Raw genomic sequence first — 27,176 nt, 5'->3', positions numbered from 1 at the left:
AATGAGTGATTTTTTTTATGGAACCTCAAGTATTGCATTAATTGTGTAGGCTTAGAATGACATTTGCTTCGAAGGAGTTTGCTAGAAGAATTTGGCAACTATTGCTCCAATAATGCAGCTTGGGAAAATATGTCATTCTTGGCTGGATTGGAATGCTAGAAGAATTCATTTTGGCTTTTAACTGTCACATGATGACCTAAAGGAACCTATACATACCCTACTATGTAGGTCAGGCCTTTTGACCTAATTGAGGACCACAATCTGTGACCATAATTCACTTTTAGTTCATGCAACTTTAAAGAAGACAAACCCTCTTAGCAGAATAAGCAGGTAGGTGTTTTCCCTCAGGTATGAGATTAGAAACTGCCTGGTTTAAGAGCTAATCCCTTCTCTTTCTTCAGATCTTCAGATCTCGGGTCCTAAAGAGTGTTTTTAATTAAACTAGCCTACGTTTGTATATGAAACCATGGAGCGCCTAAAACTGAAGACCCTTTGACAGAACACCAGAGTGCGGTTGCTGTGGCTACTTCTGTATTAAACAGTAATAAAGTACCTTTCCATGGAAAAGCGTACCTAGCCTGTCTGCATGTGAATGAGTGCTTGCTAATTGCAGAAGGCCTGAAGGCCTGGATTAGCCGACAGGATCAGCTGGATGTAAAAGTGGAAAGCTCAGCAACGGGTCGGATTGCATATTGCGGTATTTACAAACCTTTGGGACTGATAACAAACCTGTTCCTTAAAACTTGTAGTGGATTGTTCTGACTCCAAAATTTGGATGAGTCAAGATATAATATTAGATATATAATTTGAATCAGCGAAACAGGCTTTAAAATGTCAAAATTACAGTAAACATACTGAAGTAAAGATATGCCAGTTAAAGGCACTATGCAGGTCAAATTTGTTCTCACAATCCATCAGGCCTTATCTTCATCCTTCCACTCACTTTTCATTCAATCATAGAGCCATTGTATGTTCAGTCTAGAGAGTTGAATCAAGCTGTTGTTTATAGAGGTCAGGTCCACCTCGGCCCAATGTTTATGTTTAGATAAAACTATTTTAACCAAAGTAGATGCTTTTCTGGGGGTTTAGACTGCTGAATTCAAAAGATTGTGGGATAACATAGACATTTTTGCCTGTATGTACTGTAGACACCAGACCGACATACAAAGAGTTTTTAAAACTTCAAGTGACCTTCTGAAACCCACCACAAGACAAGACGGAACCTGTCCTGGAGTCAAACCGTGAACTGTGGGCCTCCTTTGTGTGGATTCTGGTACCAAATTACATTCTATTTAATCTTTCTTTACTGTCTGGATATGTGAGGTTTGGCTGGAGAAAAGACTATGATTTCCATCTAGGGATAGTGAACACTGATTGTTTGTGTAGAAAACCCTGATCTCAGGTTGGATCTCGCTAGCGTTTAGACTGAGAAGCTGAGGTCACTGTCTGTTTCAGCTTCCCTCAGATTCTTGTCTTTTCGAGTTCACCTCTCATATCTTGATTGTCCCAAAATAATAACTTCTGGAGTATCTGAGAAGAGGGAAACTAACACTTTTAAATGCAACAACCTTATGAATAATGCTCCTTTTGGGTGTTTCTAGGAGTCATGTGTCTGTTGTCATGCACTGTAGAGTTACTGTGCCTTCGGGTGCTGGCGTTTGCTTTACAGTATAGTTACATAAATGACTTGGTAAAAATAGATTAAAGTGCCAGAGGAAAAAAACATTTATTATATCACTTGTGCTTTTTGTGTTACATGAAGTTGTGTAAAGTTTGAGCCTAAAATGGAATTAATTTTCAAAACTACAGTCATCTTTGCAAAGTAACTTGAAGTATAATTAAAGAGCAAACACTATACATGTAGCAATTTGTCATTACAGGTTTAACCTTATAATTTAGGACAATTAGAGGACTGAAATGTCTTTACGCTCTGACCTCCCAAACCACACCCTCCCAGATGAGATCATTAATGACTGTAGTAAGGTGTGTACTTCCTGAGGTCATCTACACATCCACAGAAAACTTTGTTTATGTATAAGAAATTGTTGAAAGTTGATTTACGAGACATTCCACACGCCCTCATGTAAATACTGGCACATAAACCGAGCCTGTGTGCTGGGAACATGAGCCATGCCCCCTTCGCATAGGAATGTGGGTAATGTGTAATCAAGGCTACGGCCCACAGCCGGGAAAACTACAGGTTGCAGTCACAGGTCACCTCTGTGTCCCTCCTGCCAGACCCTATTGTTCTGTAGCAGAGAGAAGTGGGCTTGGGAATGAGTTTCCTTGCGGACTGAGACATTTTCACACGCTCCTTGGAAACACTGATTTATGGAAGTTGCTTCTACTTCAATTTGTTATGTATTTTAAGTAGTTTGTGCTGCATCCGCAAATAAAACTTATTTTAAAATGTTTTAGAATTTTAGAATCATTGTCGTTTTTGAGTGAGAACTAATGTTAATTCTGAATAAAACTGATCTCGTGAGAAAATATAACGATTTTCTGAGATGACAATTTCGTATGAATTTGTACGATGTGATTTGTATGAAAATGTATGATTTTTAGGAAAAAAAGTAAGCATGATACTCCACCTCTAAAACTAAACATGGTAAACAGATTGTATAAAAACATACAAATGGGATCGTACACACTTATAAAATTTAAGGCCCATTCACACCAACAACCAAATTGGTACATTGTTATTCGTATGAAAATGTATGATTTTTAGAAAGAAAGAAAAAAGTAACCATAAAGCTCTACCCCTAAAGTTAACCATTGTAAACACATTGTACTAAAACGTACAAATGGGATCGTATGAACTTGCACAGTTTAAGGCCCATTCACACCAAGGACTATAACTATAAAGATAACTATAACGTTTAGTGTCCACACCAGCAGCCAGTAGCATTGCGTTATTTTGTCGTCTGCTGTTTTCAATGTGCAAGTCCTTTAAGGGTATGTTTACACGACAATGATTACATTAATGAATATATCCTTCGCGTTTTTGAAAAGATTTGCGTGAAGACTACTATGTTGTCAAAATGATCCCCGCAAAAATGGCTAAATGCTGTATAATGCATGCCAGGCCAGTAGTTGGTGATGTCACCTGGTAAAGAAACGCTACACATTTGCGCACATACGCATTCCTATAGAATAAACATGTAATATGCACGTGTATGACGTCACCATTTTCACAATTTTGCATTTTTGTAGTTTACACAGAAACAATAATGGTATCATTTTCAAAAGTTTGCATTTTCATGCTCCCAAAATGCCCTTTTCGTGTAAATTAACAGCCAAAATGCATAAAAGGTTCAATTTTTTGACAAAAATTGTGTCATGTAAACACATCCTAAAGCTGGGTGGATTCTAATTGGCTGTCAATCATTAAACACATGGATTCCAACAATATTTTATTTCTGTGTCCTTTTTTTTTTGTTGTAGTGTGAAATTTCCTATTCGCATAGAATTACAATGATTATTAAAACTTTACGGTTATAGTTATCGTCTTTGGTGAACGTGCCTTTAGCCACCAATTTGCCAAAAGGTAAAAAAGCTATGATTTGCAGTGAGATTGTGTTGGTTAATTTGACATAGTACTGACCTACCACTGATGCCTTTGGTTTGCATGATTTGGCCTTTCCTTTACTGACAGGGTATTTTTAAGTCTTCTCCATGTTCTTGGGTTTAAATTAAGCAATGCCCTTCCACAAACTTCTTGAAAGCTGCAGTTTGTGGGGCGTGGTTACCCTGTCCTTGATCTACTGCAGATGTTGCTTGGATTTCACTCTTTGGAATCAGACATTTTTCTCTTGACTGGGTGGGTTGTTATCATAGGTGACGCACTGTAAAATACAAAATATGCATGTATAAAGTAGAAAATTGTTTGGAAACATAATATGCTAAAACCTCAAAGCAGCTGTTAACACAGTAAAGATGTCTGTGCTCTTTTGGATTGGAGCTCTTAGAAGTTGATATAAAAACTGTTTGGCGGTGGTCGCAGTAATGAATTTCGCCTGACGGATAATGCAAGCCAAAGCTGAGGCGCTGTCATGGGTTTAGTGGAACATTTGCTTAGGATATCATAAATGCTGTGCTCTTCTGAATATATAATAGAACAATAGTTTGCTTTTTTCAAGAACTAGTTACATGTGCTACAACTTACATGTGTAATTTTAGGACGACTTTCTAATTCTCCAGATATCTGTGATCTGGAGAAAAGTGGGACCCAACATCTTTGGATAAATTACAAAGAGTGCCTAACCCCAGAAATGATGGGTTTGCTTGTAATTTGTCATTGGTTGGGTGGGTTAATTTTTCTTACTGGTTAGCAGCTTCCACGTGGAAGTTTGTTCTTCGTGACTGACTGATCAGATAACTTTACTCTTGATCACATGACCTGACGTGAGAAGTTGTAAAAGTGATGGGAACCCATTTCCTCTGTGACCATGGTGACAGGTTCTTGTCCAAACATGTTAATTAACAATCACAATGTTTAAGTTGTCGTTCTCACGCTAGTTTAGGTCACCGGACCAAGTTCTACCTTGCGATGATACACACATCTCGCACACATCTTTCACAGAAGTCTGTCACCAAACTGCCTTCCACTTTTACACGGTTGGTCCTCATGTTTGCATTGGTCCACAGCTACACCCTTTCATATGGGCGTACTGCCTTGTATTAAATGCCCCAAACCTATATTTTTAGCTCAGATGGTAGGCCTGCACCAACTTGAGAAGTAGTCCATGCTATGTTTAAAAGAAGGAAAATAAGAAAGCTTGCTTCTGTATGTTGCATACTTATAGAGGTAAGTTTAAACGTACATTTTAAAAGATTTTCAGTAGTAGTACTCTTCAGGCAGAGAAAATTACATTATTACAGCAGAAAGTTAAAACTATCAATTGTTACTGGATGAAAAGCGCTCGAAGCCGTTATAAAATTGCCGCCGCACTTAATTTGATTTCTGTATTAATACGCCAAGCCGCTGCTGTAGGCTACGTTGCGTGGCAACAGTACCAAAGACAGATTAATGAACTATTTTACTCGGCGGAAGAATTGTTTGTGCTGATTATTACTACTAATAAATAAATATTTTTTTATTGAGCATTGGTTTATTTTATCATATCACCCCCTCCGTTTATGAAAGAAACTTTATTTAAATTAACACTAATCAGGTACGCAGGTAGGGGACGCAACAGGAGCCAGTGTATGAGGAACTGTTTCTCATTGTGTGTGTGTTTGTGGGTGTGTTCTGGTTCAATATATTGAACTCAGTCAGTTTAGTTTGAAAGTGTTAGGGAAGGACTCGATCGGGCGCGTTTTCCGTGGGTTTTGAAGTATTTATAGTGTTTCCACACTTCATACGTTTATTAGTTATAGATATAACGTATTTAACCAGAAACGGAAAAGTGTTTTTGCAATTTGCCGACTGTTTCGTCTTTTAGGGAGCAATAAAGCCGATGGTTACGGAACCTCAGCGACTCGCGTTCACGTTTCGCAGCGTTGGTTCACCAACCCGTTTGACTTTATCATACAGTACTATTTTTGCGCGCATATAAAACCTGTTTTTGGATGTGTCAGAGTTTCTCCTCAAATGTCGTGGACGAGCACCATGAGTAGTGGATACAGTAGTTTGGAAGAGGATTCAGAGGAATATTTTTTCACCGCAAGAACTTCCCTGTTCAAAAAGCCTTCGCTTAAACCCACGAACCTCAAGGTGAATATATGTACATTATATACATATTTATTTATTTAAAAGTGTTTATTATTTTGTTTGTTTATGGAAGCCTTCGTGCCATATTGCTACAATGGCAAAACCATGTGTTGTAGTTTCTGTTTCAGATTTATAATCTATATATGTGAATATGTATACATATGAAGGCTAATAACTATATAGTGTTTATTGGTATCCAGGTCGGATCAGCTGCTCCTTTTAAAATTTTGATAAAACTCTTAGAGCTTATGATTCATGAATAGTGTTTTGAACAATCATTAATAGAGTTTAACCATATTCATGACATACTGCATATCTCATTGTTATTTAACTTGTTGCATACGTGAATGTCACAGTATGAGGCAGCTATCCCATCAGGCATGTCCTTGATATTTATGACCTTAAGATAATGCCTCTTTTGTGTCAGACTTTATTAAGGAAGTACTGTTTCAAACAGTGAATGGACATAAGATGATGCGGGATGGATTTTGCACAGCATTGCACACTTAACACTTGTTTGTTTTGTTTTATTATGCATATTATCTTTATTTAGGGTGCTATTTGATTGTATGTGTGACTTCTGGTTTGTTTAAAAGCATTACGTCATGCCATCATGGATTGGAAGTTATGTTGAAGTAGGCCATTCACAGCTCATGAAAGCTGTTTTGTTCAATAACTTTTTCATGCTTCTCAATTGGCTGACATCCGCATGCTCATATCAAAGACAACTGCTCATAATTTCACAGTTTTATTGCCTGTCTCAGTCGCTGGTAAAACTAACCAGTGTGACTGACCACATGCGATTTGAATATGGCCTCTACACAGTCATGTGTGACAGTAAGGGGGGCTCAAAGAGAAAAGATTCACAGTATCACCCCCACATTTCTGTCAATTACCCGGTTGTGAGAAAAATGTCAGCGGAGAGAAGTTTTCACAAAGTTAATGTTGTCATGTGACTTCCAGGGGGAAACTGTTGCAGATTGTTTTAGTGGGTTTCTAGGGCTCTGTTCCAAAACCTAGTGAGCTGCCTACATAGGCAGCATTTTAAGGCATCATATGCTTGCTGCCAAAGATAAGCTGCCTTTACAGAGAAGGCAGTCCCAGGATGCATTGCAGCAAGCTCAGTGAGAGCGTTACAATTCGGTCCTTTATACATTCTAAGTTTTATTCTCTAGTTAGAAGAAAGCAAGAGAGGTCACTAGATTTGAGTCTGTAGCCATTATAAAGTCTTGACGTATCAAATTCCAGGCTTTTAGAATGTGCAGGCTACACATGCGGTGTGTAATGACCATCCATCGTGTAAAGTAGCAGCTGTAGAAGGAATTGCTCAAAAAGGAATGAGTCAGTTCCTTAAACAGCCCAGTACATTTCTATAGCTCACTTCCTGTTACTTCATTCTGACAAAGAAGCCCCCTCAGTCCAAACTATTTCATCATCAGCAAAGCTAACCCAAAATCTGGCTTTTCTCAGAAGGGCACTTCAAAGTATGTGCAAGATACAAATAGATACTTAGTATCTACAAAATGTGTGTGCAACATTTAAGCGGAGCAGATATGCCCTGTACTTCATCTGTTTTGTCACCTCTTGCATGCCACATATGCACTGACCCTGGGAAACAGCTGCTGGGGCAGGCATGCAAAACAGCAGGATCATGGGGGTTTGTGTGGGACACAGCGCTCAGTTCATACAGAGAAACTTTGAGATTTTGTTGCATAATTTAATTGACTTAATTTTAACTTCAGAATGCAGTACAGGTGCAGTTTAAACATTTAGGACTTATTACCAAAGTAAGTTGTGCCAAACCTGTATGAGTTTCTTTTTTCTGTTAAACACAAAAGAACATATTTTAAAGAATATCAGTAACCAAAAAGTTAGTGGAAGCTAACATGTTCATGTTTGAAACAACTTGGGTGAGTAAATTATGACAGCATGTTCATTTTTGGGTAAACAATCCTTTTAAGCAGCCGTTTATCTTTACACTGAGAGAGAGTGTGAATTGTGTTGTTGAAGTTGCTAAAACAGTTTTCCTGGCTTTCAGAGAGTTTTGCTTTTTTGGACAGTGTAGGGAAAAAGGCCTGACAGTGCTGAAGAAAGACAGTGTTATCTACAGTCCGCAGGCTGTTTTTATAACTCAGAAACCTGATTGAGCGGAAATTAATTTAGCGATTGTACATTCACCGAAAAAACTCAAAAGTGCTTACTGTGAGTGAAAAAAGCGCAGCCACTACTGTACCAGTAGATCATTGCAGTTATGTGCATGTTTACAGTAACTCACTTTGCGAGTGTTTGTGGCAGCGTTGCGCCATTTGGCATTGAATGGTTTGTGCCTGACGTCATTGGCCTTGAATATTCACATGCTTTGCCAACACAGGCGCTGAATGCACAAAGAAACTTAGCCCTGAACTCTTGTGAAAGTTTCTCATGCATTGTTTAATGCTTTTCCAGGTTTATCCTGAGATTTCCACTCGGCATGTTTTAGCCATCAGATACTGATCGTCAAGTCATTACGTCAATTCATCATTAGGGATCAGGTGATCGGTCAAATTATATGGATCATTAATCACGTTGATGATGTGAATTGCGTCTCGTAGCTGCAGGAGTTCATGCACTCACTGAGCATTAGATGAAGACTTCCATGTCTAAATCTAAATCTCGAGGATGTTAATGCAAACCTTTGCTGACTCCAGTCTGAGTTTACACGAATCCTGCATAGACGCCTGCTTGCTGTAAATCCAGACCGAGCAGCCAAGAGAAGAATATGTGTGCTAGAGACGATAATATTCACAGAACTGGAACTAAATGTTTATTTCACACTACCCATATCTCCTCAAACAAACCAGAATAGACATTTATAGACTGGTAAAACATTTCCCACTAAAATTCTTGAATGGACCACCAAAAGCTTTAGCATTTAAAAGAAGAATTAATAGGCTGCATTGCAAAGGTCTTGTGGCAAAGATTGACTGTTTATAATAAATAATCTTACCATTTATAGCAGATATTTTGATTTAACAAGATTTGAGTAAAGCCTGGCTTTGTAAATTTCACAAAAAAGCCATTTCGCTCCAAAATTCTCTTATTAAAATTATACTGTTGCAATAAATAAATAAATTAAATGAAAACAAATAATAATAAAGCCTGTTTTTAGGGCCATTATTTCATAACAATTCTCCTCAAAAAGGGGGATTTTATCATTGTAGTATTTTGTACTGCCTTTATGCTAAAATAATTGTTTTTTTAAATACTGTATTAGTCTAATAAGAATCATTATAATTTAGAGAATTACAAAACTTAAATACTGTAATGAGTAATCTAGTAATCTATTAAAGTAGTATAGTAAATGAAGTAATCTAGTAATGAGAATTTGACAGTAATGTGCAAATAATATTTTTGGTACTGTAAACATTTTATTTTAATGAATGAAAACTATACATTTTTATAATATTTGTATATATATTTTTTTAATTTTATTAAATTTTATTTTATAATTAAAATTATAATTTTTTTTTGTCTTTTGATTTTGAGCTGAAATGTGACCTGAACATGTTCTATAAAAATGCTAGTAGTGTCAGACCTTCACATGAGGGAAAACTGTTTAGAGAAGGTGTTGTGAAGCGTACATGCTGTTTATATTGCAATTGTGCAGCGAAAAACGAATTTTTCTCCAGACATAGTACGTTGAGCCACATGTTGCTCCGTTCATACCATGCAAACTCTCTTTTTGTGCTTCTGTTTTGTCTGAGTTCATGTTTTGTGTTGTGCCCTTGCATCACAGAATGGAAAGAATTCCACTGTGTTTGTTCATCTGTCATCGCTGAATAAGTCACAGTTACATGAACATGAACAGATCAACCGGGTTTAGTGATTTCATATCCTACTTTACACAAACCTGAATTTTTAAGAAATCAAAACAAATGCAGAGTATCACAGAGGTCTGAAGCAATATTTTGGACTATTTTGGGACTGTTCAGGGTAGCATCAGATTACAAGGCTCCAGTAGGCCACTATGTTTGTTTTCATCAGGCATCAAACACAGCTAAAGAGAGCATTGCCACTTCATCTGATTAGTCCACAAAGTAGCATTGTGTGTCATGGAGGAGTATTTGATTATCATTCAGGTGTGTGTCTCCGGTCGCCTATATCAGCTGCCTTTGATGACAGAAACATTTAACAGTTCCTACCCAAAGTCTACACCTTTTCCAGCATAAGTAGTTGCATACCATGTCAATGCAACCATTAAAGCCTCAAGACCCCTGTCAATCTGATTGCTTTTGAGTGTCAGAGAGGCCTTTGATTTTTCTTCGAGCTTTGAAAATGGGTCAAAAGTTGACATTTACAGACATGCACATCCCACTCTCTCCCTCTCATTGTTCGTGGTCATGGCTCTGTTAGACTCGTGTGGATCCACATGTAGAGCATCTGGTTGCAGTTTCTCAGAGAAGAGCTGTAATTATAGTAAAGAGGAAGATAAGACCAGATGAAGGTGGTTGTTTCTTGGTCTCGCTGTTACGGACCATTGGCTGAATGTCACGCAAAACCTCAGCCTAGTCAGCAGATAAACTTTGCAACTGACATGCGAGCACATGTAATGCTTTGGGAATTAATTGTTGAATCTATGGAAAATCAAACAACAGTTGTTTTTAAGCAAAAGAAATGTTCTGCTTGACATTTCCATTGAATTGGAGCAATAAATCTAGTCTCAAAGTCCCCTCTGCTACATATAAACAACAGTCTTTGCATTAACATGACATGTTGTGTGGTATTAGAACTAGAATGGTTCTTTATTTTGTTAAGGTTTGGCCCATTTACAGTTGTCATGATGAAGTAGGTAATTTTTCATTTCAGAGAAACTCTGTTGTTAAAGATCTGTGTTTTTGTTTTTTTTCAGTTAGAGATATGGATCCATCAGGAAACGAGCTTAGACTCCAGAGTTTTCCTCGAGGGTCGTTGCTTTCTGGATTTCATTAGATCTAACTGTTGGCAGTTTTATTCAAGCACCTTAATCTGGTTAAATATTTGTTGCAGCTTCCATTATCTCTGCCATTTTAAAACCTAAAATGGCCTTCAGTCCTTTCATCACTGTTGACATCAGTTTGTGTGTATATAACTTTCATGTTAGTCCAGTTGTTTGAATGAAATCGTTCACTAGAAAAAACATACCCACATCGCAAACCCATGCAGAGATAAGGTTTGGTGAATGTGAGTTTGAAACCGGATAAGTTCTCCGAGTGCACAGGTCACATAGCTGCACCTGGCATGTGTCACATCTGATCTCAGCCGCTTTCATTCTACTTCTTTCTTTGAAATCATTCCTAAGCCATCACTCCTCTGGAATGACATCATCGCTGAACACTGCGGTAAATGTGTCCTATATCCCTTTGAACAAAGGTCCTTCTTATTCTTCTTATCGTCCCAGCTATATCAGGATCTTTTTGTGTTAGATTCACGACATTTTTAGTGCACAATCTTACTGTTGTTTTGGGGTTTTTTGTTTTTGTTGCTAGGTTATGATAAGATGACTGTGCCAGATCTTGTACACTCTTAGTTAAAACCCTCCATACTGGGTTAATTTTTTATCACGAGCAATCGTGTACAGAGACGACATCCTGTTAATGATAAATTTGAAAGACTCTGTTGTTGAAAGACTCTCCAACTTCAAATTAGCTGGACATGGCTCTGAAGGGCTAACAGAGGCCTATTTGACGTCATGTATTCCCACCTTTAGCCTACATTTATTACCGAGTATATCAGATTTGGCACTGGATATTTTCTGGTTCGTGATTTCATATTTCAGCTTTGTGGGGCATTTCATCAATCAAAAACAACAGATGAGCACCAGCCATGAAGTTTGAAAGTTTTTCCTCTTTCTTTCTCACAGTTCCCCATAGCTGTGGTGAGTGGGCAGGTTTCCTAAGAATTATGACCTGCAACGGGTATATTTAATTGATTTCTGAGCTCGGTGAATGTACTGTACTCCCACCAGATTTGTTATGATCAGGTTTATTATGATCAGTCGGGCCACCACGGTGAGTCAGACAGCTCCACTTCCTCTCTGTGTGAATCAACCCCGGATCATATTCAACTTGTAGTGTACAGGAAGGACAAGTCCTTTTGGTTTGTGAAGGGCTCAAGTTCCTCACTTTCTTACGGAGTCTTCTTTCCGAGAAAAAGCAACAGACTTTCTTTTTTTTTACAGTATAGAGTTCTCTTTAGTTGCAAGCAAAACAAACCACACCCTGTTTTATGCTTCAACTCTTTATCTTATGTTATCAGTAATCTTTGAAGCTTACCCATAAATCCTAAGTCAGACAGATACCTTCTTGTTCCCTTGGCGTTCCTTACAGACATAAACAGAGTTATGAAACTGTAATTTGTAGGAGGACAAGTTTAGGAGAACATTGAGGGTTAAAGGACAGTGTCTGATGGGTGTAATGTATGATGTTATAGTACTCATAATGAAAGATCCCATGAGTCATAGAACAGCGTGGATAGATAACCTCATGAATTATGCTGGTTGCGAAAGCACCAAAATACTGGTTGGAAGCTTCAAAACAGGTTATTCTTAGTATGAGTGTAAAACATGGATGCAATTGTGGGTCATTTTTTTACTGCGACTGCAGAGATTTACAGATGCGAAACGGGGATCATTAAGGCCAAAGTATACTTCGGCCATCCATTGACCGAATGAGTCAAGTAGGTGTATCAAACTTGTCCATCTGTGCTCATCCACGGTTGAGTATACTTTGAAAGCTGGGAGGATTTGGAATTGTGCGCGAGATGGAATTGAACACGGAAAATTAATTATACCCGTGCCTTGAGCGATGCAACGCAATGTCACTTAACTTGTAAATCCAATGGTTAAACCCGAAGATTCCAGAATATGACTCAATATTTTTGTTTCACAACATGAAGGAAGTGTTTTCATAAATGTGACCAGTTGATGAGCTTTACCATGAGTGTTCACCAAGCTTGCAACATGTTCCTTGGTGATTTCCATTAGGGATGCACCGAATGTTCGGTTACCGAAATTATTCAGCCGAAAATAGCGAAATAATAAGCGAAAAAGACAGAATAAACTGTACCGAACAATGACGTGATGCGATCAAATAGCAACCAGCGTAGAGTGAGAGGCGCAATACAGCAAACATGTCAGCAGTGTGGAAGCATTTAAAACTGTCTGAGAAAGACGCAAAAATCATTACAAGCACCGACAGCGAGATACTGTTTAGTACTGCATCGCATGTCTTCGATGGGAAGAGGAAGGGGTGATTGTTGCTGGTTACTGTATGATAATTGAAATCGCGAAATGGCCTTAAAACACTTAGTTAATAAACTGCGGAACGTCATGTTTTTTAATACACGCACGCATTGCATTCTGACAGCGCTGCATGAACTCACGGTGCTATCTGCTCGTTAGCCAGGGTTTAAAGTCCAAACCGCGAGGGAAATCTGCGCTGTAACAGTGTACTCAGTTGCTCAGTCACATTCTTATGATTTTTTTTTTACAAGGCACGTGACAATGTGATACGTGTGACTTATTCGTAATGACTCATTTATAAATCTGCTGTTGACTTCCTGCACGTTTCCGCCAAAATAAAAGTTGAGAAAAAGCAATAACTTTATAAACAATCATAAATGTTAGTATTGTAATTTTACTGTTGTTCTGTAAAATAAAATAAAAAGTAAGACAGTAATAATGATAATAATTTCAACAGCTCTGTTCGATGAGAAGAGAAAGGGGTGATTGTTGCAGGTTACTGTATGATAATTGAAATCGCAAAATGGCCTTAAACAATTAGTAAATAAACTGCAGAACGTCATGTTTTCTAATGCACGCATGCATTGCATTCTGACAGCGCTGCATGGACTCGCGGTGCTATCTGCTCGGTAGCCAGGGTTCAAAGTCCAAACCGCGAGGGAAATCTGCGCTGTAACAGTGTACTCAGTTGCTCAGTCACATTCTTATGATTTTTTTTTTACAAGGCACGTGACAATGTGATACGTGTGACTTATTCGTAATGACTCATTTATAAATCTGCTGTTGACTTCCTGCACGTTTCCGCCAAAATAAAAGTTGAGAAAAAGCAATAACTTTATAAACAATCATAAATGTTAGTATTGTAATTTTACTGTTGTTCTGTCTCAAAAAAGTTGGGACAAGGCCATGTTTACCACTGTGTGGCATCCCCTCTTCTTTTTATAACAGTCTGCAAACGTCTGGGGACTGAAGAGACAAGTTGCTCAAGTTTAGGAATAGGAATGTTGTCCCATTCTTGTCTAATACAGGCTTCTAATTGCTCAACTGTCTTAGGTCTTCTTTGTCGCACCTTCCTCTTTATGATGCGCCAAATGTTTTCTATGGGTGAAAGATGTGCTTTGTTGGTATAATGTCTGCTAGAATGTTAAAAAATGTTCAGTGTTAAATATTGTTGTTTTGTAATAGATTTTTTCTTTGAAAAGCAAGACAAAACAGTAAAAAGCACATTTTGGCTATTTAATTTGTGCAGTGGTGAAAAAAATTGGCAAAATACATGGGGGAAAAAAAACTCGAAAAACCTTGTTAGGTATTCGGCCTTCGGCCCAGTATTTCATTTTGTTCGGTTTCGGCTTCAGCCAAGAATTTTCATTTCGGTGCATCCCTAGTTTCCATTCCTCTATTCCTGTTGGCCATGATTTCCTGTACTCTGCAAACCTCCCTGCAGTTTTGACTATTCTAGAATCACATCATGCAGTTTAGTCTGCCCACTGTCCTGCTGAGTAGGAAGCCACACAGAATGGTAATTTTTATGCCTTTGATTGTCAGACAATCACCCAGTGAGTCCAGCCTTTGGTTTGCAAAAGGATATTGACCGTTTTTCTACTGCTCGCTACAGCAACTCCATTATTTGAGGAATGTGTTGGGGAGGAAAGGTGTGGTGGCCAGGGACTTCCTGTGGGGTAGGGGGAATGAGAAGGGGGTGTTTTATTGCAGCTTGCACATCAGTGTACATTGGCAAGCACGATGAGTGCGGTCATTATAGGCGTGCCCAGAAATCCCCTGCAAAAGTTTGCCTAAAAATAAAAAGCAGGTTGTCTTTCGATTGTCTTGTCTGCAGAAACTTTTGTTTTTCTGACTGTCACGCTCGTCTAACTTATCTTTCAGTAGTGCAGATGATATCAAGTGCTTTATCCGCACAAGTCAAGAGTTTTTCAGATAGAAGTGCCCCTGAAAAACCAGTCAGGTCACACCTCATGTGTCCTGCTCCCTTTAAGTTGAGTATGTCATGACCAGCAAGTGTGACAGAATGTGGCTAGCACATGACTCAAAACGAGGAACAAAAAAACCTGACATTACCACATGCCACACCCTCCGGTCTTGCTTATCAGCTCACCAAGGACACAGTGGGGCCTACAGAGTGAAGTTTACTTTCTCCCTTTTTTGTTTTGACTAATTTTCATTTAAAATAACCTTGATTGATCTCTCGACAAGTAAAGACGTACCAGTCGGACCTCAAGGATACCTTTAACCTGTTCTTCTTGTTCCCTGTCCTCTTTCAATGTGTTGCTCCACTTGAAAGCGAGGACACACAATCCCTCACAGCAAGAGAGGTAGAGCTGCTTTTTCTGTCGCATTACCTCATCGGGTTAGTGTTTATTTTGCCTTTGTCACGCTCCACTGTGCAGAGACATCCATATTAACCCTGTCTTTCCTGGTTTAGTTCTTTACACATTGCTGGTGTCTACTTTCCCAAGGATTACATCAACAGTACCTTGACAAAGACAGATAAACGTCAACTCTGGTTGGACTACATTGTTGAAAGACCTTGTTGGGGCATTAAGTCTCACTATTACTTTGTGGGCACCAGTCAAAGTTTACATGACCGACATGCACGGTTCAGCTTGGCTAATGAGCAACCCTCAGAGAGCTGATGGAGACCACATCACTGAGCCCATAGGCGGCACAAGCTGATGTGGTGAGCTGCAATCCCTTACATGCATTCAACAGCTCAACAGGCCCCACTGAGACGCTCCTGGCCCCTCGTTTACAAAGCACAAAGTTTTTATTGTGACGAAAAGGGATTTAATGGGCTCTCGGCTTGTAGTCGTGACTTCATCAAAGAGTGTTTGGTTGAGTTAATTGGTCTGATCTGAACACGTGACCGAATCCTTGAATAGGAATGTCTGGTAAGTATTGTTTTCCATTCGCATTTGTGCTTGTCGGGATGGTGAAGGGATTAAGCTAATGTGGCCCTCTTGGTACTGGAAAAACGAAGCTCTTTCATTGCAGATTTGTCTTATCATAAGGTCTCATTTATACGGTTGGTTTTTTTGATTTATTGATTTATTCAAACTTTATTTTTTTAGATATCACAAGCCACCTGTCCAAGCAGTCTCGTCCATAAGATATCTGATTGATGCACTAGTTAAGCAGCTGTTACTGGGTTCATCTGTTTAGCATTCCCCCATTCAGAGCTGTGAGGGTGTTAAGGTCAGGTTAAGAGTGTAACCAACCCTTACTAAAGCAAAGTAGCACCAGGAATGGATTTATGAGCAAATGGACAGTTCTTCCATACTAACTTGAGATGGTTGAGGATAGTTGACTAGTCTCACTAGTGAGTTTTAACTAGATTTTGTTATCGGCATTGCTTTAATGATCAGTTTATTGACAGGAGAGGGCTTTAGCGTATTGTGCTTTAGCATTTGCCATGGGAAAAACCCTCTCTGAGAATGATAAACTTAAATATGGTTTTATAGTTATTTATTTACAGGTATTTAGTTATGTTGTCTGTTATCCTAATGGAACGCTGAACCTAGCGTAGAAAGAATAATACAATTATTATATAGTCTTTTTGAAGAGTAGTTTTGCACATCACTAATACTACAGCAGCAAAGTAGCGTAAACATGTTTATTCTCAGAGCTTTAGGGCTTTATTATAAACTTAGGAATTCAAAAAGGTCTTTAGCCTTTAAGTAGATGTTTTCTGGGTATGAAAACAGCGTGAGTCATGCACTGTAAAGTTCATTAACAATGCACGCAACACAAAACCACCTGTTATTGCAAACACTCCAGGCAGTCTTGGCCCGTGCAGGAGGGGAATTACAACTGTCTTTAACAGTTCGCAGTATTCAGCCTCTGGACTCTGTTAGCTGAGACGGCCCTTGTCCATCAACGTGTTGTCACTTCAGGACTGTTCCCTTATAAGGGGCTCTGTGCTTTTGTTTTGAGCTTGGAGCGCTCATGAAAGCAGATCAGCTTCTTGGTGATATGACCATGTAAGACCAGAGTGCACTGTACACGTTTCATACAATATTCTGCTAGTTGTAGCTTTTAAAGGCTATATTGTTCCAGGAGAGTGAAGTATTATAAACACTTTAAGGGTTCATATCTTGGTCATGTCATTGGATGTCAAGGAACAAGATGTATTTAATCTTTAAATTACAAATAGAAACATTGAAAAAGCAATTATTTTTTTTACCTACTGCTGTTTACTGCAGGATATCCTATTTGAGAAGTATAGCGATTATCTCCATTTGACACGTGGATGTCACTAGTTAGGAGGTGTATATGTGGGTGTTTTGGGCTCCCCCATCAGGATAGGCTCATGACAAAGAAGCCTTTGATTTGTATGGCTTCATTATTCAGCAGTACTGGAGTCGTACCTCTTCTGCTGTCAAAACGAGCTGCGAGGTTGACCTATGCACTGACCTTTCTGCTTGCTAAATGTATTATATTCACTGTCTGTGTTTCTGTGTTCCAGGATGTGGAGAAAGAGAAAGAGCTGCGCACTCATCTCACTTACGAGGCGATCAGACCGAAGGTTGAGCAGTACAACACAGAGTCACGTGACCACTTTAAAATGACACTGGTGAGTTAATGGTGAACCTCCATCATCCACTAATAGACCAATAAAAACTAATCACTCATAAATCTAATCGCTAATAATTTTCAGAATTCAAAAGTCCATCCACATGAACATGAAGTGTTTGTTAACACACATTCTTCCAGAAATAAAATTCTGGATTGTGTATAATTTATATTATTATATAAATTATATATAATTATAATTATATAATTAAATAATAATTATATAATAATATTTTGAAAAATATTTTGGTTTAACTTAAGAAAACTTGTTAGACACACACACACACACATATGTAAAACTTTTTTTTTCTTTGCAGCTTTATCTTTTTGTAATATTCTTAAGTAATATTTTATTACTTTTTGCTCAATAGTTACACCATTTGATGTTTTTATAGTCATTAATTAAAAAAAAAATTTACATACTGCATTTCTGAAAACTTGACATGAATTATTTATATACATTTTTGTCTCATTTTTCTCTATTTCAATGTCTCAGAATTATGATTGCCCCTTTAATAAAGAGCTTTATCAACGTCAAATGATACAAACATTTAAAAAAAAAAAACATACACAACATGAATGCAAATTGCAATTCTATGAACTCTAAGACTGTATTTTTAATATAGATTTTTTAAATCTTATTTTCTTTTTCATATTCTCAGAGTTAATTATCATTGTTGCTTTAATATCTGTCGCAATCATTTTATCATGACTTCTCATGGACCATGTGACAGCCATAAGGATTGTGATGTCAAAACATCAGACTTTACCACTGTACCTTTGTCCAGAGCCCAGCTGCTTATCGCAGGACTCTTTCTGTCTGGATAATACTAGCTCTTTAACAAATACTGATCTCTGACAGGACATGTTTCAAGAGAGGTGTGTCATCTGGACTTAACTGAGCCACGGTGGCACAAACACTTTGTATTAGTGTATATGAGCTTTTCCTCATTAAGTGTCCACAGTGTCTTGGATCATTAAGTTTCAGGCCTGTGTTCCAGTAGGGTTGTGTGTCAGTGTGGTGGAGTTTCAGAGGAGGTTGTGAGCTGTAATTATACCCCCCGTGTCTCGCCTGTAGCCTGCAGTCACGGCTGCCATTTGAACTAATGAGCTTACAGACAGAAGCTCAAATCTGAGCTCCATCTGGACACAGTCAGATACCACAGCAAGATGTGCTCACCAGTGTTGAGGAAGATGCTTTGAAACTGAAGCTTGTCAAGCTACAAGCGATTCATCATATTAAATAGTTTAACTATACTTCTTACTACTACTACAAGTTACTAAGAAACACTTATTGAAGTATTTGAATATTTACAAAACCAAAGCAGTATTTATTTGCCACGAAAACAGTAGAAGGATCACCTAATAATAATATATTGTTTATATTTATTTGTTTATTTTTATATATAGTTTACTTTATATTTGAATTGAGTCCACTTCATAACTAATTAACTTTGGAACATTAACACAGTCATAGAACTTATTTGAATCAACACTGAACTAAATTGAGCTGAATAATGGCAATATTGTCTTTTTAGAGCTGCTTTAACGCTGAAATTGTATTTGTTTCATAATTGGAAAACGTTGCTAAATTTTACTGTTATTTTCTTATCACTGTGATGCTGCTTTGAAACAATCTGTATTGTGCTATATAAATGAATGTAATTTGACTCACAAACTTACTTTAAATGCAACTAAAATATATAAAGAAATATATACTGTAACAGTATAGTTACTAAGTATTTTTCTAAAAAAATAAACAAATATTTAAAGGCTTAAATATTAGTGCACTGACAACTGAACAAATGAATCAGTGTTTCCTGAAAGGAAACAATTCACTGAAATGAATCAGACTTTCTGAAAGGTACATGACAGTGGAAATCTTCAAAGAAACATTTCATAATTGTCCAAAAATGCATCCTAAAAACAGCAATGTAGCATTTTCTCAAACTAAATGGCTGCTCACTTGAGAAAAACACTTATTTAGCTACAATAGATCATGTCTTTGCTGTTGTAATCTAATGTCAGTCTTTGTCTTTCCTCCGTCTCTGTCCTGCAGAATACTAACGGCATGTACACAGGCTTCATCAAGGTGCAGTTGGACCTGTGGAGGCCCATCACGGTGAAAGGAGGCGGGGCAGGAGGGGTCAAAGGTCAGGAGGCGTTTTACCTTCCGCGCGGCTCCATAAACACCCTGCACATCAGCAGCACCAACACGGTGCGACAGGTGATCGAAGCCCTGCTGAGAAAGTTCACCGTGGCCGACAACCCTGCCAAGTTCGCCTTGTTCAAACGCTTCAGCAGAGAAGACCAAGGTGAGACGCCAAACACGAATGCGGAAAATGCATCAGCGTGTGTGTGCGTACAGTAATGACTCAGGTCCCCTAGTGTATACAGTATGTGTTTTGGCATTCCTGAAATAGGTCAATCTGAGGAACGCGTGTGTATTTATGGACGCACTCACACATTCAGGACAGGCCTGTTACTCTATGTGCACGTATGTGCCAAGAATACACCATGCCAGCGTAGTAAACACACATACACAACAGCTGATGTCTGTGGCGACCTGTTGAATGCTCTTTGGCAGATACTAACCAGCCTCGTTCCCCACATTTCAATGCCATACAGGGATATTCTGAGCTGGGGAAGGGTTGGGATGGCCATCTACTGAGTTTAGTAATAATGACTAGTTGATTTTGAATAGTTTTTTGGCTTTATACATCGAGCAGTGGATTTTTGAGAAGCTCAGCATTGGTTTTGCTCTAAGAATGTCATTGTTTCTAATCCATCTCACTGCTTTGATGGACCCCAGCCACTGTCTGAGCCCCCGTTGACGTCACACACACAGCAGGAAGCCAGACACACGTATGGCTCACTGATTTTAAGTACCTGCTTTTGTAATCTAAGCACATGGCTGGAATGTGCTCTGGTTTATGTGAAAGAAACGAATCATTAAAAGAACCGACTCATAAGAGTCATTCATTCATGAATCAGACTATACTGGTCTGCATTTGTTTTGCTTACAGAAAGCAATAGAAAGATGTCTGTATTATTTTTCTTTATGCAGTATTTTATCTTCAGACTACAAATCTAAAACAAAATGGCTTAAAAATCAGGCATTATCATGGGAAAAAGTTTGGATATGACCTTATTTAAAAGTAAAATAAAAAAAATTTAAAAAATGTATTTTTGTTTATTTATTTGTTGTTTCCTCTTATTAAATGTACTTTAATGGTCTCTGTACAGTTGGTTTTCTGTATTTATTTCTATATAAAATTAAATCCTTTTTTTATTTCATTTTCTCTATCAGTTTATCATTGAAAAAAATCTGGATATTACCTTATTTAAAAAAAAGGGAAAGAATTTACAAAATTACTCTTAAGTAAATCCCGAAATTATCTATTTATCCATGCAATTTTTATTTATTTGTTTACTTATTTATGTTTGAATTTTTATAATTACATTATTTTTTTTAAGATTTCACTTTTTTATTGAATATATTCTCTAGACTACGGTCTAATGTACTTGTTTTAATGTACTGCATTTTATTACTGATCCAAATACAAAAATAAGACCACAAACTCAGGTAAAACAATTTCTTTTGCCATGGCGCCTTTGATTCAGATGCACTGAATAGCACTTCTGCTTGATTTATTGGATGAACTGAGCATCGTAGTACTTTGGGGAGCAATAACGCTCATCTTTAATTAATTTGTAGGAGTGTGTGTAGGAGCCAATAAGTGCTGCTGCCAATGGGGGAATATTTGCTTAGGAGGCTGTCTGGGATTATTTATTTTTTTTGAGACGGAGCATTTTCATGAGATCTCACCACCGTGAGAGATCTCCAGCACACGCTAGGATACAGATATGCAACACTTTGTGTTTGGGTTGGGTTTTACAGCTGGTTTTAATGCATGTAATGGGGCCGTCCAGCTCTTTAAACAGCCCATCTAGACGACTTCAAGAAATGCTACAGTTAGACACTGATAAACTCCCACCTCAGAGCTCATTAACTGACAGAAACGGACTCAGAAACAGACAGACCCTCATGTGTGAAATCACAGCAGTAGGGCATATAAAAGACCATGAATCAACCGCATTAGTGTAGACATAATAACAGCCCTGCTTGTTCTGATTAACCGCTGCCGGAGGCAGAAGGAAGCCCCCATTAAACAGGAAGTGAGATGAGAGGTTCCTCAAGAATGAAGAAATGCAGGTCTGCTCCCTTTTGCACACTCTAGGTGGAGGAAAATGTCCCATAATGCTAGAGTAAACGCAGAAGTTCTAGAGAATTACCTTTTGTTCCTGATATGAGGTGGTGCACTTCCTTTTTCATGCTTAAAGTTTGTTTTTGCTCTGAATTTTGGCCTTAGATCAACAGGCCTTTGACAGAGGTGTGTCAGGCCTTTATTAAAGAGAACCTGATTCAGGGCTGAATTTAAAGTTTAGCTGCTTTAATTGACATGAATTTTCTTTTCAACTTTTCAGAGAGGATCTTAGGTACAGTTTTTATGCTGAAACCCTCTCTGAGAAGTTTTGTTTCTAAATTCATCCTCTTTAAATGGTTATATCCAGGGTTGGGGAGTAATCAGGATACAAAAATCTAGTAAATGTAATCCGTTACAGTTACATCAAAAAACAAAGTATTCAGATTACAGTTACATTGTGTAAAAAGTGGGAATACTATCAGGATTACATGTTTAATTTAAAATTAAATAAATGAGTATTTTGACATAACGCTATATATTTAGCGCTGCTTCATCATAGTTTCTGGTAGAGCCCTGCACGGGCCTCAGATATAGGCCCTAGCCCAGCCCGTGTCTGACAGCTTATCAGAATTACCGTCCCGAGCCCGTCTTTTTTCCCCTTCTCCCAAAACAGCTTATAGGCTACTACTGTTTCAGCTATTAAAATAGTTCAGTTTTTTATGTAATGGCAAAGTGATTATATTTCGTTTAGTTTTTTTATTAAATTAATTTAGAAAAATGTTTGGAGCATTTTTTGTTCGTTACAAATTTTTGTTTTTTAAAGTAACGACCAAGCGGCCAGCGGCAGACAGTGAGCCTATGTTTGATCAATTTAGCTTTCTCAAATCATCACAACTTGCCTAAAATAAAATCTATAGATATAAAACAGTTCAAGCATATAACAATGTTTAAACGTTAAACCTAGATAAATGTGCGCTATATCCAATAGTTTGTGCGGAGAGTGCAAGCTAAAGTGCGCTTTGCAGGACATGGAGGCGCCAGCGCAATCACTTTGCATTTTTTTCAGTGGATACACCGTCATTTTTGCTCATAAAGGTAAGAGTAATACATAATTCGGAACTGTAAAGGGTCTACTTTTATTTGTGTGCACTCACAATATCAACAAAACATTGTGCTTTTATAAAATAAAGAAAACAAACATGATGTGCTTTCTGCCGTCTCTTCTTCAACAGGAGCGCTTCACAAAAATGAACTGAAACGCAGCGAATAGATGCCTCACAGACATGATAAATATATCTATTGAAAACTTTAAATTACTACTTAACGAAATAAAACAAATCGAAAAAAAAAACTCTTTCATTATAATCATAATCCGTAAAGATGCACTTCTCTCTAAAGACGCATAGGAGATGGCGAGTCAGGATCGACAACTTTATCCTTGTGACACCGACTCAGAAAACACTAGTTTATTAGTAAATAATTCAAATATCTCCTTACTATTTCCCCCTGACACATTCATGGTAATTCCTTTTGCTGGGGCTTTGCGGCAAGCTTTAGCATATCGCGTGTATTTGAACACAGAACTTTTCAGCTGAGCTGACGGCACGCTCGCTCTGCTGCTGGACACTAAACACTGTCGAGCCGCTCTTGACAGTCACTGTAGCACGGTCTTGTGTTGTTTCCACCAGCGCGGCAATTGTTTTTCATCTCTAATTGATGGATGTCTAAAATATAAAAATAAAGACTAAAACAGTCCCGAGGCCCGGCCCGCATCTGAACTGTGACGTGAAAATTGGCCGCCGCCCCTGCCCTAGGGGCGTAAAAAAGTCGGGGCCCGGGCTGAAATGCAGGCTTAACTATTACTTACTATTACTTATGACTTATTCACATATGTAACTTGAAGTAATCCGATTGCATTACTTTTATATTGTGGTACTTGGATTACGTTACTGAATTCTTTTTTAATGAAGTAATTTGTAACTGTAACGGAATACATTTTAAAAGTAACCCTTCCAACCCTGGTTATATCTGCTAAAAACATTTTTTTTAAATCAAAAATTTGGTTCCTGTACCAAAAACAATGAATTTTTAGCATGCTACAACCCTCTCAGAGCAGTTTTCACTAAATTAATTCTCTATAAATTGTTTTATCTTAAAAAACTATTTAAAAAAAAAAATGAAATAAATTAAATTGTGTATTTTGATGGTCTTGACAGAAGTTTGTTTGTTTATTTATTTATTTTAGAATTTTTGTATGTATCCTTTCTGGGTCAAAACAGTCCTGAATGCATTATGAGTTTAAAGCATCGCTGTTAAAAAATATATATCAGTTGTCCTTGGTGATCCCTGAAGGCCTATTCACACCAAGAACAATAACTATAACAATAACCATATTTATTATGAGCGCTCAGTTTGAAAGTCAGGTGGATTCTGATGTCATTCATCAGCTTGAAAAAATCCAGTGATTTCAATTATATCATTCTTCTGTGTCGTTATTTTCTTCTTGTACTGTGGACTTCCCTGTTATCAAAGAATAAGAATGGTTATTAAAACATTATAGTTGGTGTGAACTGGCCTTTATTGTTGCCTGGTGTTGTTTTTGTCTGTGATGGTAATGGTGTGTGTTGTGTCTGTGTGTGTGTGCAGTATACACCTGTAAGCTCTCGGAGGAAGAACACCCTCTCTTTCTGCGTCTGGTGGCGGGACCCAGTACAGATGCACTCAGCTTTGTCCTGAAGGAGCAGCAAACCGGTGAAGTCCTGGTGAGCATTCACTTTAGGTTTCTATCTGAATCCTATATTAATAAAAACATGTCATGACACACATCTTCCTCTCGTTCATCAGTGGGATGCCTTTTCCATCCCCGAGCTGCAGAACTTCCTCCGCATCTTGGATAAAGAGGAGCAGGACCAGATTTGCTCGATAACCAAATGCTGCAACGCCTACAGAGAGAAACTGGAGGAGGCCATGAGAGCGACGGGCGGCCCGGGATAAAGCCAGTGCGTTACGTGAAGGAACTGTAGAACTGCTGCCTCTAGTGGTCACTGTGTGTAATGAACACTTATTAGGTGTCACTGTGCCAAGCAGACACCTGTTCTCAGAAACTCAGATGAGAACACTGAACTCCCAGAATGCACCTCAGGTGCCATATTTACCCATCCACCCTCTTTCACACTTTCAGTTGTTTCTCATGTTCTCTGTTCTTTTTACCTTTTGTGAATGATGCAAATGTGGAAATCAGATCTGGTTTTTATTTAATTGTTGGATGCTGTGGTTTGTACATATTTCTGTTTTAATTTATGTGGGTGAATTTTTTTTTTTTTTATTATTTTACTAAGAGTCTTATTTTATGGCAAATATACTTACCGACCAGAAACTGATGGGACTGGGGATTTATTTTATTTTATATTAAATACCAAATGACACAATGTGCCCTACCAAAGATAGTGTTGATGTGCTGTTGACAAAATGATGACCTGACGGCCACGTGAGACCAAACAGACAGGAAGCGCATGTTTGTGAAAGAGAAGATTGAATGTGGTGATGTAGGGACAGGAAATGAGGACTAAAGCAAAGTCATAATCATTAGTCTCTGAACGGATGGCTTAAATGCAAAAAAAAACTTTTTAAAAGTAAGCATTCTCAGGTGATGTGCTGGAATTGGAACCGAACGGATTCAGGAAGTTGGTGAAGGAGCATAGAGGATGTTGTGAAGTATGCGGGAAGTGTCATGCAGTGGGTTTGGAGCAGATCTGACTGATGTCGGTCGGGGTCAGACGGTCTTTCACAGTAAATGATGGGTTGTGGTGACTCTAGTTTAAGCAGATAATCAGTGAACAGGGCATTGGCTGTTCACCTCATCATCAACCCTGGAAAATGCATTAGAGGATGTCTTCAAGATAAACGACTGAATATACAAGTAATGAAGATTGTTTTGAAGCTACAGCCTGAGAATAGTAGATTTAAGCTAGTTTGAGTGGCGAATATATATGTGTAATCACACTGATCTGATTTACTGTACCAAAAGTTAATTTCACGTGCTTTTCTTCATTGCATGGAGATGTAGCTGAAACTTACTGTTGTGAGGTACAGTAAAAGAAACGCAGACAGTGCTACTTTGTCTCAGCACACAGGTCGACATTTATGACGGTGTTAGGAATGATACTTGTGTATCAGTAGGTGATTTTAATATGTATACACATTTATGTTTCTGTATGCTAGTGCTGCATGACGGTTTTCTGATTGGTACTGCAACATTATTGTCTATTGTGACACATGCATAGCGAGGTAGCGGCATCTTGTGGTCAACTGCTGTAACTACATCTCTGCAGTCTTATGTCTCACCTGCGTCAGTTCATTTGATTATTTTAGACACAGATTGTGTGCTTTTTTAAAGATTTGTTTCTTTATTATTATCGGTTTTATAACCTCTAACCAAAGATCTAGATAAAATGCATAATTTAATTTAAGTTTGATGCAAATTGCCTGGTGCAGTCAGTTTTACACCTCAATAAACTGAGGTTAAATCATAGTATCTATCTTGTCTGATGGTTTTACCAGGACAACTTTAATTGTAAACACTGGGGTGAATATAAATTAGAGTAATTAGTGTAATTGTTGTGTGAATATAACATCACGACAGTCTCAATATATGCAATCGAAGAGGATTTTGCAGGGGAGTAAGACCAGTAATCTTATAAATGCTTTTTGGGCACTTTATGTTTTAATTCAGGGAATTGTTTTGATTTAGATTTATTAGTCTTCATCAGATGCCTATTGTCTTCCACTGTTTTAAATCGGCATTGCATCTAGTGGAAGCTCAGTTATGTTTTATGGAAGTTTTTTTGTTTTTTGTTTTTTTTTTAATTAAAGCTGTTTCAGTACTTTAGATTTTTTTTTTCTTTTTCATAAACAATCTTTTGTTTGTAGAGTAAGACTGTGAATGTTAAACTGTATTCTTGTGTAGTAAAGGGGTGTGGATGTGAGTGAACTGCTTTAGTAATTTTTAATATACGTGCATGTGTTATATTAATTCATGCATACTTTACGGCTGTTTTAGGATATCACAGGCCAGTGCTGTTGATCTTTAACAGCATAGATAATTTAGAGATTGCTCACGAAACACACTCTGCATTTGCCAAAAAAATCTCATTTTGTTCCACAGTTGTAAGTGACATGCATATTTTGTGGATGTTTATGAATGGTGTAAGTTTCATACATAGAAGACACCAGAAGTGGCATACATAGTTTTAAGAGTTATGGACTAAATATGCATGGTTAGAATCCAGATGTCATGCATTTTTGACAATGACGGAGTTTTTTTGAGGGTTTGTATTGTTACCGATCTGGTTTCTTTAAATAAAGATTAAACGTTTCTCAATTGACTGCATTTGTCATCTGTTTGTGTGCC

At 37.9% G+C, this 27,176-nt stretch overlaps 1 protein-coding gene across 2 annotated transcripts; it reads left to right on the top strand.

Moving 5' to 3' along the window:
- The first annotated feature begins 5,256 nt into the window (after nucleotides 1–5,256).
- rassf3 (Ras association domain family member 3) lies at nucleotides 5,257–25,325 on the top strand. 2 transcript variants are annotated; one of them, XM_016447650.1, is made up of 6 exons: nucleotides 5,257–5,336; nucleotides 5,445–5,716; nucleotides 17,452–17,559; nucleotides 19,618–19,873; nucleotides 24,413–24,528; nucleotides 24,611–25,325. In XM_016447650.1, exons 2-6 carry the CDS (start codon nucleotides 5,594–5,596, stop codon nucleotides 24,758–24,760), a joined length of 753 nt encoding a protein of 250 aa, XP_016303136.1. In that variant the 5' UTR covers nucleotides 5,257–5,336; nucleotides 5,445–5,593; the 3' UTR covers nucleotides 24,761–25,325. The 2 variants fall into 2 exon arrangements, with proteins under 2 accessions (XP_016303136.1, XP_016303135.1); XM_016447649.1 differs by having other exon boundaries at nucleotides 5,264–5,716.
- The last annotated feature ends 1,851 nt before the right edge of the window (nucleotides 25,326–27,176 follow it).

This window comes from Sinocyclocheilus anshuiensis, unplaced genomic scaffold (genome assembly GCF_001515605.1).
Source record: "Sinocyclocheilus anshuiensis isolate Anshui unplaced genomic scaffold, SAMN03320099.WGS_v1.1 scaffold283, whole genome shotgun sequence".
NCBI lineage: Eukaryota > Metazoa > Chordata > Actinopteri > Cypriniformes > Cyprinidae > Sinocyclocheilus > Sinocyclocheilus anshuiensis.
The sequence above is the reverse complement of the archived record's forward strand: the minus strand, read 5'-3'. Positions and strand labels throughout refer to the sequence as shown.

What these genes read in the sequence shown, in the direction of transcription:
- rassf3 (XM_016447650.1), top strand. Translation starts at nt 5,594, where the DNA reads ATGTCGTGGACGAGCACCATGAGTAGTGGATACAGTAGTTTGGAAGAG. An exon ending in TTAAACCCACGAACCTCAAG is followed by an intron (nt 5,717 to 17,451) that starts GTGAATATATGT and finishes TCTGTGTTCCAG; the next exon opens with GATGTGGAGAAAGAGAAAGA. An exon ending in ACCACTTTAAAATGACACTG is followed by an intron (nt 17,560 to 19,617) that starts GTGAGTTAATGG and finishes TCTGTCCTGCAG; the next exon opens with AATACTAACGGCATGTACAC.